Below are 15,089 nucleotides of genomic sequence, written 5' to 3' on the forward strand. Positions count from 1 at the left end.
AGGGTTTGGAGCTAAAACACTTCCAGGACTGAATCTTAAATGTAGGGCATGGATTGGGAGCTGGATTTTGTACGTGGAATCCATTCTCACTTTGGTTTAGCCTGCCTATACCAAGATAACATTCCTGCTAAAGCTAATAGAGAAAAGAAGGCACAACCACGCTGCCACTGGATCCCTTGCCATTTATTGGCACTGGCAGATTTCTCTTAAAAGCCTGCTAGAAGCATTTACAGTGGCTTTGTAGGATGGAACAGTAGGTCCTCTGGGAGCTGGCCCTTCCCTCTTCCCTTCTTCCTTTTCTTTTCTCCTCCAAGTGAAGCACCTGTAACAGACTTTCCTCATCAGCTCTGCAGTGCCCTGTTGCCGTGTTGGTTTAAATAGTTTAACAAGCCTTCTCTCTTTTTTTTTTCTTTTTTTTGTAAATTCTAGGACCAAGGAATACAAGAGACTGAATTATCTGAATTATGCTTCTACAACAGAACTGGGTTTCTCCTCATTGGGCATGGCAGAGCCTGGGGAAGCCCTTCCTTTTGTTTGTTTTCTTAATGTTGCAAACAGCTGATCTGCAAGCCAGGAGAGGTCACCAGTTTGTCTGGAAAACAGGTAGGAAAAAGATAAGTCAGCTTCTCTACTAGGTATTTGCTGTATTGAAGGATGACATGTCCTTTCTCCATTCTGTTTTAGTCCAATATTAAGTTTTAAAAGTCTGATAATGTCTTCTGTTCTATTTTTTTTTATTCTGAAAAACAGGAGGTTAATCTGTGTTTGACATTAGTAATCTACATGTCTTTTGCAATTATGCACCCAGAGCATAATTCTAGACTCCTTAATGCTTTCCATCTAAGAGCATTTTTACTGGATTATTATCCTAATGTTGCTTTCTTTGAAATTTTTAATAATTTTCTTTTAATTTTTGTATGCAAGGGACACACCAGCATCTCTCAGGATGAACTGAGTCAGAAGTCCATGCTCTTGGTCGAGCTGTTTGTAATTCCATTGGTGCATGTAGTGAATTATTTCTGTCCCTCAGTCAGGTTGGGGAGATGCAGAGGTTGGTTGTGTACCAGGTGTGGAAAGCTGTGAAGGTGCTTTGGGGGCACCGTGACTCCTGGTGCTGGAGTGGGTGGGTGGGAGCTGGGGTGGTACAGCTGCACACAGCCAAACGCGGTGTGTCAGATGTTTGTTTTGTAGCACAATACACAGCAGAGAATGTTCAATGAAATGGAAAGATTGGTTAATTTGGGAAATGTTTACTTAAAGTGCTTAATCAAAAATACTGAACTGAACCAGGGGTTTTATTGCTCAGGATTCCTTTGAGGTTTGGCCTTTTGTGACTGAGCAACACAGCGATTAAATGTGATGGAAAAATAATTTCCCTCTTCTTTTTTTTTTTCTTTTTTTTTGTTTGTTTTGGAGAGTTTCTTTGGTGTTTTGGTTATTTATTTTTTAATTACATTTCTGTAGAAGGTAATAGGCTGAATTAGTGGAATAATGAAGCATTTTTTCTGGGAAAACTGTTCTTCTCATAGGATCAACACAAACTTCTTGCCAGGCTGCTGGTATGGGAATCTGGGGAAGGGCTGGTAAAGTACAGCATGATACTGTATTTCTAAAGACTTTTTCTTTACACTGTCTAGCATGTGAAATAAGGAGGAAATAAACAATGACTCTCTTTTCTCCAATTCACTGTTATTTACATGATTTTTGAACAAGCTTTGAAAGGTAGAGTTGTTTTCTTAAGACAAATTAGAGCCTTCAGTGCTGTCTTCTCTTCAGTCAGTAGGGCTGTGCATTGTAAATCATAAAACTTTAATTTGACTTGATGATTCCAGATGAAAATAAGGAGCTTTCAATGCTTCAAAGGCACCTGGGGCAGATGCAATTAGAGCTACGGAAATTTGGTGCCCAGGTTTGTGTGGGCACCATGCTCACAATAGGATTGTTGTTAAGGTTCCTCTTCCAGATGCACAAGAAAATTGTCAGTTCTTGTGACTCCCACAGTGGATTAAAAATATCTGGTCTCTCGAGAGTCACTTAAAAAACTTTAAATCCTAAGAGTATTTTGATGTGCTTTGTATGCTTATGGAGTGGCATGAGGTAGAAAACAACTTTGACTGATATGTTTTCCAAATGAAAATACCTTGTGAGTTCCAGCTAAGTGCAGTGTCCCAACTGAGGAAAAAAGATTTTTCTCCAATATTTGTAAGCATTACCCCCCCTACTTTTTTTTTCCCCCATTGAAGTATTTTGTTGAAAGTTAGCTAAAAGTTACATCTAAGGCCCAAATGTTGAGTTCCAAGTTGAAATTAAGAGTATGTTCACCCAAAACATTTTGTTTTGCTGAGAAACTAAGTATAATTTGTGAAGCCCCTGCAGTAGTAGTGAAGCATCAGCATTTCTAAATCCTGAATCTTGTGTTTTTGCAGTTTTTCTGAGAAATAACCCAGTGGGCAGTAAATGGCAGTCTGCTGTCAGGATGGCATATGTGGCTTGGTTTTGTGAGCATTTTCATACCTTAACTGAAAAGGTTTTTCAGGTATGATTAGGCACAAAGGTGTGACACAAAGATTAAAAGGAAGTGTTTTGTGAAGAGAGGGGTGGTGACTTAAATGGAATGGGTGGATTTGGAGAGACTGATGGGTTAACATAACCCCTTGTGGTAAGATATTAATAATAAAATAACTCTGGGTTGTAGATCATGAAGATCTTGACCTGTTGAAACCTGTGGCTTGTATAATAATTGTATAAAGAATTATCCTATAGTTTGAGGACTTTTGTGCCCAATACAAAATAATAAAAGTTAATAAAAGCGCAGCACAGTGAACCTAAAATTAAGTAACTTTTAAAATAAAAGCTGAGCAGATCCATTCCAATAGAGAGAAAACCTGCAGCTGTTGTCCTTTTTCTTAATAAAACAATCTGATGAGAAATGAGCAGTCCATAATGGGAAAGGGGATGATCTGTTCTGTTTTTAAATCTTGAATTGTCTGTTGTAAGCATGGCAAGTTACTTACCTGCTGGGGAGAAATTCAACTTCTTATTGAAATGTCATGCTTTATAATTAAATAAGATTATGCTACTGAAAGCTCTGACTTTATGAAAATGAATTTATATGTACTGAAATAAATTTTCCTAGCACACACAAATCCAGGGAGGCATCCTTAATATGGATGGGGCTGGGGAAAAGGAAAAAAAATCGTATAATTGCTGCAGTTTATAATACAGACTTTTTTTAGCTAAATCCTTGACACTGTCTAATGAAGACTTGTACATTTTCATTCTGGGCTTGGTGGTCTTAGTCTAGGGGAAAACAACAGTACTGAAATCACTGCATCTAAAAAACCCCCAGGCTTGGAAATTCTAAAACATGAGAACTTGGCAATGTTGAGGTAATTTTATACATACTCTTCCCTCAGCTATTCAGAGGGCTATCACTAGCATGTTGCTTATTTGTGACCCGTCTTAAAACCATTTATTTTCAGCTTTTGGCTTCTAGAAGTTGCAAATTAATATCTGTGCCCTGTGTCTTCTGGTTTCCAGACATTTCTCGTCAGATACTCATTTAGTGGCCACTAAACATGAAAACAACAATCATACCAGGTAAATAACTCAGCAGCATCAAATAGCTGGATAATTTTCTTGCACTTGCTAAATTTAATTGGATATAAATTCTTGTAAATTAATAGTATTTAATGCAGTTTCCAATTAGCAGTTTGTATATTGCACCACATTAATTTTCTCCAACACTTGAAGTAGTCCTAAGAGTTCCTGGACTTTCTGCAATGCCAGTATGCCTATGTTTTAGTGATAGCCATTGAGGCTTTTAAAACTGTGTATAGAATATTGACAAATATGTGAGTCCACACCATAATTCTAGTTGTTTTTTCTTATTTTTTTTAGTGATGCTCTAAAATTTAGTTCAAAAATCAGTATTTAGTGTAAGACACATGCAAATATTTTGGAGGCTTCACAGGAAGGGGCTGATAATTAGGATTAAAAGGTGCTGGAGTGTCTCTTTCCAGATCCTCTTTTGTAGCTCATGGACAGGTTTCTGGTTTCCCTTCATTGCTGGTGTCTTCAGCTCCTCCATAAACTACACCCCAGGCATGTGCTGTTTCCCCCAAAATACAAACAGAATGCAAGATATAAGGGACACAGCCCATAAAAGGCTCTCAGAGCCATGACATGGGTTTATTTTTTAATGAGGGAAATATTGTAAAAATGTTTTTTCTAGGATGAAAATGCCCTAATTTTTAGAAAAATGGTTCTTTAATCATGATAAAAATGCTCTCTACCATGGAAATAACCCTCTGTCTGCTATGGAAGGGAAGGAGGGGATTGTTAGAAACCCAGATGTTGTGTCTCAGTGAGTTTTCCTGCTCTAGAAAAAAGGAATCAGGATGGTTATTTAGCCCAGCAGGGATGTGCTCCCTGATATGAGTGGAAGAGCACTGAAAGTGAGGTATCAGACTGGGAAATGGGTTTGTAATGATTCTGATCACAGCAGAGAGATTTTTACCTGAGGAAGAAACCATTAAACGTTTGGAGTTCGGGGGCTTTCGGGAGCCAGGTGTGTGAGCCATAAGTACTCCTGCCCGAGGTGAACATGTGAAAACTTTAATTTTGGAGTTACTACCTGTATTTGAAAGTTGTCCTTAAAATAGGGTTAGCAGATGGGTTTTGATCTTTAGTCGTTCTTCTGAAACAATCCATAATGGAAAAGGGACAAAATGAACTTTTCAGAGAAGAGCTTCTAATGTGGAGGAACCTTTGAACCACCTGTGAGTGTGGGTGAGCCAGCCCTGGCTATGATGAAAAAGGCCTTTTGTTCTCTGTTCTCTGATAATACTGCCATAAAATGCCCTTTCTCAAGATTGTAATTTCATGAAGGTCAAGTGCTGGTTTGGAAGTGCCTTTGACCTTATGTCTTAAAAGACAAGCTTTTACCTGCATACACCAAATGTTAAAAGGAGTCCAGGTATTCAAAGGACATTACAGCTCAAACCTGCTGAAAGGAGCCTCAGAAACAGCTCTGCAACAAGTGAAATATTCCAAAAGCTCGGCAAAATGAAGTGTGATTATCTGTCCTAAATGAAGAAGTGGTTTCTTTGTTTGATGGGACAACAGCTCATGAATGAAGCACAAATGGCTTTTTAGTGATCTTTGTGTGATGTCTGGAAGGTTTGTGGTGTATGAGATGCTTCCAAACTTCTCATTGTGTGGTAAGCATTCTAATTGTGGCTTGTTCTTACACTGCCTTGGTGGATGGAGTTTGAAATGCTGGAACTTGGAAGTAGAAATTTAATTTCGATTTAAGCCTCGATTTAATCAAACTTTGTATGACTCAAAAAATCTTCACTATGCTAAGAGTGAAGAGAAGTGATGCTCCTGGGTTATAGATTGCAGTCTTGTAGTATTGACAGCAGAAGCAGTTAGTAATCAAAAAAAAAACCAAAACCACACTATAAAGTTCTGTTCTCAAAATAACCAGGATGCTGCCATAAACCTGATAATGAAAAGTTGCTCTAAAATGTGAAATCTTATTTTTACCTTTACTTTATTCATGGTCAGTTTATACGTCTGTTCCTGAGCCAGACTAGTCTTTAATTTAAGTAATTCTTCTTTTGGTCATTGCTGCTAATGTATTTATGAATTGAGGATGCCAAGCTTCTGGACCCCTGTGAATAAACTTATTTCTTAGAACTGGTTGGTCAAATGAAATATTTTCTTAGCACTGCTTCTCAGAATTATATCAAATCTCAATTAAGATTTTGCCTGCTGATGTTTTACTGTATTTAATTGGAATTATAAATGTCTGGCTTAAAATATATCAGAGTAATTTTTGAAAAAAATATTTTTAATGAACAGTTTCGTTTGAAGCGGTGTAGTTCTTAATGTGTTGGCGTAGTTTCATTATGTAGCCATTAAAAAAGTGATTTAAATAAAAAAGTTCTAAATTTGTCTAAAGTAATTACTTACAAATAATATTTTATGAGACAGTATAAATTATGCTTCTATTTCTACAAAACATTAAAAAACAATAACATTTGAAGATTCAAAGGAAGTTGTTTTGCAAAATTTCGTTAAGAGCAAAATTTAAAATGCTGGTTGATATTAGTCACTGATATTTGAGAGGCTTTAAGGGTGGCCTCAAAGCTAATCTCACATTTCCTCAGACAGAAGTGCAGCTGTTTCAGATTGATAAATATTTGGTTTTCTTTCTTCTTTATTCCTTACAATTTCCTATCCACATTTCCACTCTTCTGTTCCATGAATCTCAAAATTTTATTACATGTGGTTCTGCCCTCCAGCCATCTTATTCCAGTTCTGATATTGGTATTATCATCTGGTCTTGCTTTCTCAACAGCTGAATCTAGCTTGTCTTGGGATTGTGGAGATGCTCCTGTTGCCTCAATTCATGACCCTTTGCAGGGGTTGGTCAATTCATGGTTAGGTGGGGGAGACATTTCAAAGTTGGTGTTCAAGTTTCAAACTTGTGTCCTGAGCCAGGAAATACTGGGGAGTTTGACAGAGAACAAGACAAACGTACAGCAGAAGAGTTCCATAAAAGCTGGAGGAGCTTTCTTATGTTGGAACACCATAAGTCATGCTGCTTGAGGTCTGCTGTTGGGTTGGATAAATGCCAGGGCACTCCCACTTGGGTCCTGTCCTAATCCCACCGGGCTGGAAGTGCCGTGTATGGGACATGGATGAGGACCTGTGGCACACAGAGTGCCAGCCAGCATCAGAGATGTTGGAATAGCTCCTGGAGGAGTTTGGGATGCTGGTTAGAAGCATAAGCTGGTGTTGTTTTTCCTTCTCTGTAAAACTTGGCTTGTTTATTAGCTCTGGTTTCCTGTGAGGAGCTGTGGACAGCAGAGGGAGGTTCTTGGTGGCACTGCTTAAAAAGGGAATCCTTGGCTTGTTACATTTTCCTAGAAAAGCACTCCAGCAAGCAGTATGGGCAGCACAGCGTACCAATCCAACTAAAAAGGCAAGCAGAGGAGGAACTGAAAGAACCCTGAAATAAGTGCTGAAATTAACACTTGATGTGCCTGGAGTAGGAGTTCCTTGGCAGAAGCAGTGCTGAGCCTGGCTGCCTTCAGTGGGAGCTTCTGCAACATGTGCCTGGTCATTTTGTTATTGTTGGGCTTGCAAAACTATTTCAGCAGGTCTTTTACAGTAAGGCTGCCTGCTTTAGCAAACATCTTTGTCAACCAGCATCAGATGTTCAGTAGGTGGTGGTTTAAACTAGATTACACAGGAGATTCACACTAATCTTTTAATGTCCCTCTTCTCTTCTTGAGAATAATGGTTTTTGAGAATAAGGTGCTTTTTCTTGTTTTTTGTTGGTATTGGGAAAAGTATGTTAGGCTTCTCATCCTTTTCTTTCCTCAATAGTTACTATGGGAACAGAGCTGGGGGTCACAGGGGAAAATCTGCAAAAGTGTTTCTTTTAAATAGTTCATTTTAAAAAATAAGAAAGATAGCTTATTATTGGAATTGAGGTACTTTTCATTCAACTTTGTTGGATTGTATTGTTGTACATATTTCAGTCACAAAAGAAGCACAGTGAGTGGCAAGAAAAACAGATTGGGATGTTTTTGTAGTTTTTCCTTGGGGTTAATTTTTTTTTAATTGAATGCAGCTGTTGGAAAGATTTCTGTTGTTATGTATAGGCAGAGCATTAAAAATGGATGATCACTTTTTTAGCCTGTTTTAGTGGAGTACTAGATTTAATTATTCTGCTGCCCTTGTTCAGAACCCTGCAGGTTTTTTTTAAATAAGTATATCTTAAGGGTTTTACTTTGCCACTTAGTTGAATGTCTTCAGTGTATAAGGGTAATCACTTCTTCATGCAGCTCTTGTGTAGAGCACAGTTGTGGGTAAAAAATAACACAAAATTGTATTAGAAATCCCTAAAATACATGTTGTTGTTCTCAGTATGCAAGTTATGGTGCTGACTCTTTCTAGGGACTCTTCATGAGGTTTGGAAAATCTGCCCTCTGATACCCTTATTCCCTAGATTTTTTTCCTGCTGCTGTTTTTGAGAATAGTCCTGCCATTATGATTTTATTGGTTTTTTTTCAAAAAGAAAAAAAATAAATTCTTTGCATTCTTTCTTAGTTTCAAAAAATTTGCATGGCAAAAGCTGGGAACACAAAATAGAGACGTTGGAAGGGATATTTCATGGTAATCCAGGTTATTTCCATAGTCTTGACATCATTTAATTCAGTAACCCCCAGTTAGTGGATAGATATGATGAAATAACCACTTAATGCAGGAGTTTGGAATGTCAGAACTTCAGTTTGCCTGGACTGAGACGAGTCCAAGAGCAGGGTGTGATTCCAGAGGCACTGTCTGGTCTCTACCTCTTTGCAGAATTCTGCAGTTCCTTCTTCCAGAGACCTTTTAAAGCTCATGGCTGAATGTGTCTCCGTGCAGTACTTGCGTGTAATAGTGATTTAGGATTATAGAGCTAAGTTTGGAAAAGCATGTTAAACCCTCATTATAGTGGTTCTAAATACATTGGTTCTGTATGCTGGGGGTGAGTTGTAGACAGTTGCTGAAGCAGATCCAGCTTTTGTGTGGCGTGTCCTGGAAGGCCAGCCATGAAAAATCACTTTTCAAATGAGAACTTAATAAAAACTTTCCTGCTCTGAACGCTAAGCCCTGCTCCCTGTGCGATTAGTGGTTTCATTTCTTTCCCAGCAGTTGGGTAATGATTATGGCTCCAGATGCTGCAGGAGTGATAAAGAGAGTGATTAATTTCACTTGAAAGGGCATATGTTCAAAGAGGAGCCGGCCCAGGCTGCAGAGTGTGTGCGCCGTGGTACCCAGCTGATCCCAGGGACAGGACCAGCCAACCTCCCTGAGTTACCTTGAGCAACACATTTGCTGTTTGGTCGTTGGATTATTTTCCCAGGATCTGTTTAAAAGCTCCTCACAGCTCTGTGAAGCAGTGCTGTCAGATTTTCAGCTTTGGGGAGGGGCTGATGTCACCAGCACAGCCCCAGTAACTGCGAGCGAGCTTGGGGCTGTGTTTATACCCTGTACAGAATTAAGTGGTAATGAAGGGTTCGTGTTCCCTGGCTTAGTCAACAGTAGCTTTAAAGGTGTTCCTACGCTTCATTTGCAAGAATAGTTCACGCTGTATGCCTCTGAAAAATTCTGACATTTAAAGCATTATATTTTCAATACGCTTAAAAATTAAATGTGCAAGGTAGGTACTTGTTTAAGACTTTTTTGACCCATTGAATAAGTCAACAGAAATATGAAACATGACTGGGCGTGCCACCCATGTGGTTAAATCCAGGGGACATCTGGTGTTTATTGTGTTACCACCTGAAATTTTTCACTGTTTCGTGTCTTTTTGGGTTTATTCTGTCACCCCTGAGATCCAAAGACCTTCAAATTTCAATAGTGTAATAATATCCACCTACATGTGAGGCATGTTTTACTTGTCTACATGGTGACATTTATAATCATAACTTTCACAGGTTTGAAGCTGCTGAAGGGAAAACTTCAGTACTTGTGACATCTTTAACATCTTTTGACCCATTAGTTACATTTATATCACTCATCTGCTTCTAAGCAAAATAAACACTTTTATCTGTTGAAGATCTTCGCAGTGGAGACACTGGATAAAGAAAAAATTATTTCTATACTTTAAATTTTCTACGCATTGAATAAATTTTGATGTGTATTAGCTGCAGTTTTGAAGCAGCTCTCTGGATGGGGTAGAGAATTAGAGCTTTTACAGACAAGGATTAAAAGGAGGCTTTACTGATTAAACACCAGAAACTTTCTGGAAGTTATGTTATTAACTATAGTGCTCATAAGGTAGCACTCTTTTTTTTTTTTTTTTTTTTGTCATTCCCTTAATATTCTTGCTTGCATTAATAAAACAATGCTATATCCAAACAGAAGTGAAAATGAATTTCAGTGAGTTGTTTGCAGCTCTTTGTATTAAATGTGTATGGTATATCACTAGAGTAACTTATCTAAACTTCAGTATTTTCAGTTAAACTAACTCAGTACATCTGTTTTTCAATTGGCATTAAATATTTCATAACCTCTGTATAGCTGTATCTTGATTTAAAGCGTTCTTAGTGTGAAATTTGTGATTCTGCAGATTGGAGGTTGTGTCTGCATTTAACAGGAGGCTCACTTGGATTCGTTTTGAAGTTGCAGGAAGCTGGTAATGAGGGTTTATCCAAACTTTCAACTGTTATTGATCCCACTTTTCTCTTAAGGAAATATCAATCCTCTATCTTCTGCATTCCTCTGCAAAATGCCAAGATGATCTTTCTTTTAGGATTGTCCCCAAACAGTTTTAAACATGAGAAGTGTGCAAAACAACCTTCCCAAACCCTGAGTACATCCTTGCTTGCACAGCAGTGGGGAAATTATCCATGTGTCTGAGTGTTAAATATGTTGCTTAGATGTCAGTGCCTGTGTGTGTTTATGTTTATTTTAGTTTTTGCCTGTGTTTTATGTCACCCGTGTATAATTACAGTGTTGCCACCCAGCCAAGGGCACTGGCATGGTGGCAGAAATAGAAGCAGAGCTGCAATGTTTTGAGACGACTGGGGATGGATCAAATGAGAGACAGGGAAGTCAGAGTAAATGATGACAGTAATGTTATTGTGCCCTAAGGGTCTTGCAAAGTACAGTACTTAAAACCCAATTTTTTGCTTTGTAGATAAGTGAGCGTGTCTCGGTTAAATCAATATACGTGTGCAATAGATGATAAAACTTGGTATTACATACCTCCTTTGATATTTTTCATACTTACTGCTTTAAAGGTAGCATTATATTTATGTTCGGAACACTCCAAAGTACTTTATGCCTTTTGTTATGAGATTTCTAACATGTTGCTTGGTTTAGTAATGGGAGCTCAGGCAACCCGAAATTGTCACTCTCATGTTGGGCATGTTGGGTGTTTATCGATGGCTAATTGACTGCTGACCTTTGCCAGGACTCTCTTCAAAGAGCAGGGAGTGATACCAGGGAATAGTAAATCAAGGAAATTGAAAAGCAGGTGAGAAAAGGTAATTCCATGAAGTTACATTTAAATTTTGAAGCTGTTTTTTTTTAGATAAAAACAAAGGTTAAAATCAAACAACTCCTCACCCCCATGCTTTTCCCATAGATATTTCAATGTGCTTCAATATACAAAAGAAAGTTTTACTTACTCTTCTTCACTGTGATTTACTCGTCCTTGATTGATTTTTTTTTTTTTAATGGATGAGCCAGCTTTCAAAGTCTTCAGAATGATTTAATTATTACAGCACACAGGGCCCCAAATCAGATTTAAGGTTTTTTTGATATAGTTTATGGAATAAACCAGCAAACAGATGCAGAGGATGGAAAGCTGCTGGTACTCAAATCAACTAGATGATTCTGCAGGCAGAAGAGTCCCCATAGACCTTAACTGAAAGGTCAGGAGGCAACCTCAGTATGTGCCATTTAATCCAATGTCATTGGGATAAATGTGTTGTAACTGTGTGTCTGTGGTGTATCAGGAGCTAAAGAACTGGTAAAACTCACAGTGTTCTGGCTATATTGCCAAATAAAGCTATGCTACATTCAATAAAGCAATTACATAAAAAGCAGTATAGTCAGCTTCAATTCCAATACCAGCAGCATGATCAATCATTTTCAATCCAAGGGATGCTCTAATCGCTTTTCGTTGCTGCTTTGAAAGGTTACATTACTCAGTTATCTTGCAGCTGAGCAACCTTTTCATGTTTGCTCCATGTAGGATTTTATAAATGTTCTTTCTTTTACTCTGTTTTGGTATGGCCTGTTTAGTGAGAGTTAAAAAATTTCCCTAATCTTTCCTCATCTCAATAACTTTTTACAGTTCTTAAACCTGTTTGGAATAGAAGACCTAATTGTCACGATCAACAAACAAGATTGTTTTTACAATCTGTTTATCTTTATGAAATCCCCTTTTTGCTGCTGGTGTTGCCACTTCTCTTTCAGTGGAATAAGCATCCTGCATAAGTAATCTCATCTGGCTTCATCCTGTGCTTGTTCCTGTGCAGTTCTCTTCCCTTGGCACAACCCAGCCTGGGACTCTCTCTGGCTGTTTGTTGTTCAGGGTCATTCCTGTGACCAGCAGTGGTTTCTCTCTCCCCTCCTCTGCTTTGCTGCGTGGGCAGCACTCTGCAGGCTCTGTTACAGATCTCTGCCTGTGGGTATTAATGGATACTACCTGGGAAACACTATTGAATCCCTTCCTTAATCAGGTAATTTGGGAAGTAGTTAAGGACAATTGGGTTATCATCATTAGGGCAGTGCTAGTGAGTTGGTACTTCAGTGCAAAGACATGAGAGAATGGGGAAAAGATTTCCATCAAGCTTTCCTTTTGCTTCACCTCTCAAAGATAACAGGTGTTGGACTGATAAAGTGACAGGTGATTCACCTTATTAACTTTTTTCTTTTTTTTTTCCTCCATACTTTGTGAAAGATCCTGGTTTTCAGGTCTTGTGGAACACATTTCTTTGCCATTTAAACTATATTACTCACAATGCAAAAGATTAACTTTTAAGCAAAAGGATACCTGCTTTTCTTAGAGACAAACCTGAGTAATAGTTACTTGAATTACTGTACTCTGGATGCTGCTTGTTGGCCCATAAATTTGTTCCCTCCCTAGATTAGTAAAATGAATGTATTTTGCATGAATGAGAGCTAAAAGGTCCATAGCATTTTAGTTGGTTTTTTCCAATGTAAATAACACTTGAAGCAGCTGGAAAATTTTAGCTTAAGAATAAATTATCAGAGATTTGTTCCTTTTTATGTCTTTGGTATTGGCAAAGCTGTCTTGTCGGTTAATGTATTGCTGATGGATTTTTCATTTATTTATTCACTAAATCCTAGCAGTTTCCTTACGCCCAACTCAAATACACATTTTAGTGCCAGAAACTGTCCTGTTATCCTATGGACACACACACACTTGTTCTGTTCTCCTTATCTTTGGGTAGTTGTTAACATGTGGAAGATCCATACTCTGAGTGAATATCTGGTGTATTTTTATTTTTACTATTTATCAGAACAAATTTATTCAGCCTGACTTCTATATCCTTTGTGCACTGACAGCTGCATGGAGGTGCCATAGGATGTCAAAGGAATCTGCTGATTGTTAATGTCATGCATTATTCTGGAATTTTTTTTTTTTGTTCTCGTTAAACTAAGCTGGTAAATGCCACATGTACAATTTCATAGCTTTTCCATAAAACCCTTCTAGTATCTTTCTGCAGACTCTGTTGATAAACTTTCCCTTAAGCTTACATACAAATTAAATGTGAGAACCTGAGGCTAAAAGAAGTTGCTCCAAGGCAATGATTCACAAGGATGAAAAATCAATGAAAGTTTCATTAAGAAAAGGGAAGAAAGTTAGATGGGCTCTTTGCTTTGCTTTCCTGTGGGAAGCAGAGGGAGAAACCATTTTATTCAGCTTTATTCTTAGAAATAGGGATCATAATGTGTATGGGGGTGCTGCAAGTGGACTTATCTTTTGGAGAAGCTTCCTTGGCTGGTGACTTGGAACCTGTTCAGGTGGGTTATTTCTGCAGGAGGCTGCAGCACAGAGCTGCTGCCACAGGGAGAGGTTGGCTGCCCTGGGCAGAGGTGTGCACCCACATCCCCACTCCTCGGGGGCTCAGCTCACATCACGCTGCTGGAGGAGCCAAATTGAAGCCTGATGTGAGGGAAGCTGTATTTCCCCCCTGTGTTTGGGAGGATTTTCTGTTGAATCAGCAGCCTGCAGCAGCTGTGAGGGCGAGCAGTGGGAGGGCAGGAGGGGGCTGAGGTGTGCACTCCAGCTCTGGCACAGGCACCTGCTGGGGCTGTGCGTGGGAACTCCTCTCTCCTGTTGTTGTCTTGTGGAAGCTGGACTTCTATAGCAACCATATTTCCCTGTCATAACTCTCAATCTTTGTTTTTTTTAGTTTTGCTATTAAAACTTGGTGATGACACATGTTAACAGTCTCCCGGTGACGTTCGGCAGTTGTACATCTGTTTGTTTTCATTAAATACTGTTTTTTGAAAAGTTTAAGGGCTGATCCGATTAAAACACAGTTAGGATGGAAAAGCTGGCGAGGTTCTCGCAGCCAAGAGCAAATTTATTTCTCCAATCTTGTATAAAAAAGCAGGAATGCTGGCAGGGTTGAGTAGTAAATATGAGCTGTACATCTTGTTCAGTGAGCTTTTTCTGGATGCCTTGGGTGAACCCAGCAAGTGAGTTAAGTGAAACACACGTGACTGAGGCTCTGACAGGGATGTGGTGATGGATTAAAATCAGATGAGTGAAGCTGCTGCCACCCCAGACCATCTGCCCCACTCTTTGTTGTGCATCCCAGAACAGCAATATTTGGTCTGTTCATGAATCAACTTTTATAAAGCAGAATTTAGCGTGGAATTTGAAAGTCATCTGAACTGGGGCTGGTTTGCTTTAATATGCTTCTCCTAAATGGTTATGGGGCGCTTTCAGACTGCCCCAGCTGTTTGATAAGGCTTACTAAAAATGGGCTGTTGTGTGCATTTCTGACCTGGGTAATGTGCTGTGCTGCTCCCTCCCTCCTCCCTGCTCTGTTGCTCTGTGGAAGTGCAAATGTGCACATTTGTGTTGTTGCTCTGTGTCGTGCCCACAGCCCTCCGAGTGTCCCTGTGCCAGCACTGCCTACCCTGGGGTCAGCACAAATGCTGCTCTCAGGCTAAAGTTTCCTCAATCTACAATTGAGGTGCTGTTTACCATTTCAATCCCATGGAACCACTGTACCCATTTGTAAATATTCTACCTTAAGAGCAAGCTGCTATTTTTTACTTAAATATTTGTCTGATAATGTGCAGTGATTGCCTGACTTGCATCTTTGCCTGCAGTGCACCTGAACTGTAATTTGAGGAGAAGTTGCTTGGTTTTAGAGCAGAATTGGATCAAAGTTGATTAGCTAGAGCAAATGTGGTGTACCACAAACTGATGCTGGGTTGTGTTGAAAGCAATAAACAGGAATAAACAAGTGTATGAGGCTGGAAATCCCATGCCTGCAAGTGCCATGGGCTGCAGGGCGACCTGTTCACCT

The 15,089-nt window shown here is 39.1% G+C and overlaps 1 protein-coding gene across 5 annotated transcripts in view; it reads left to right on the plus strand.

The window, feature by feature from the left end:
- The window catches only part of THSD7B (thrombospondin type 1 domain containing 7B), a 490,174-nt gene that overhangs the window by 248,744 nt on the left and 226,341 nt on the right, over positions 1–15,089 (plus strand). For all 5 annotated transcript variants that reach the window (XR_010369499.1, XR_010369500.1, XM_064435254.1 and 2 more), the window contains one exon: positions 430–603. Coding sequence is in view for 3 of the 5 variants with exons in the window: in XM_064435254.1 (XP_064291324.1) it covers positions 465–603 (139 nt within the window). In the remaining 2 variants the exon portion in view is untranslated. The remainder of the gene's footprint in view (positions 1–429; positions 604–15,089) is intronic.

Source organism: Passer domesticus, chromosome 10, assembly GCF_036417665.1.
Source record: "Passer domesticus isolate bPasDom1 chromosome 10, bPasDom1.hap1, whole genome shotgun sequence".
Classification (NCBI taxonomy): Eukaryota; Metazoa; Chordata; class Aves; order Passeriformes; family Passeridae; genus Passer; species Passer domesticus.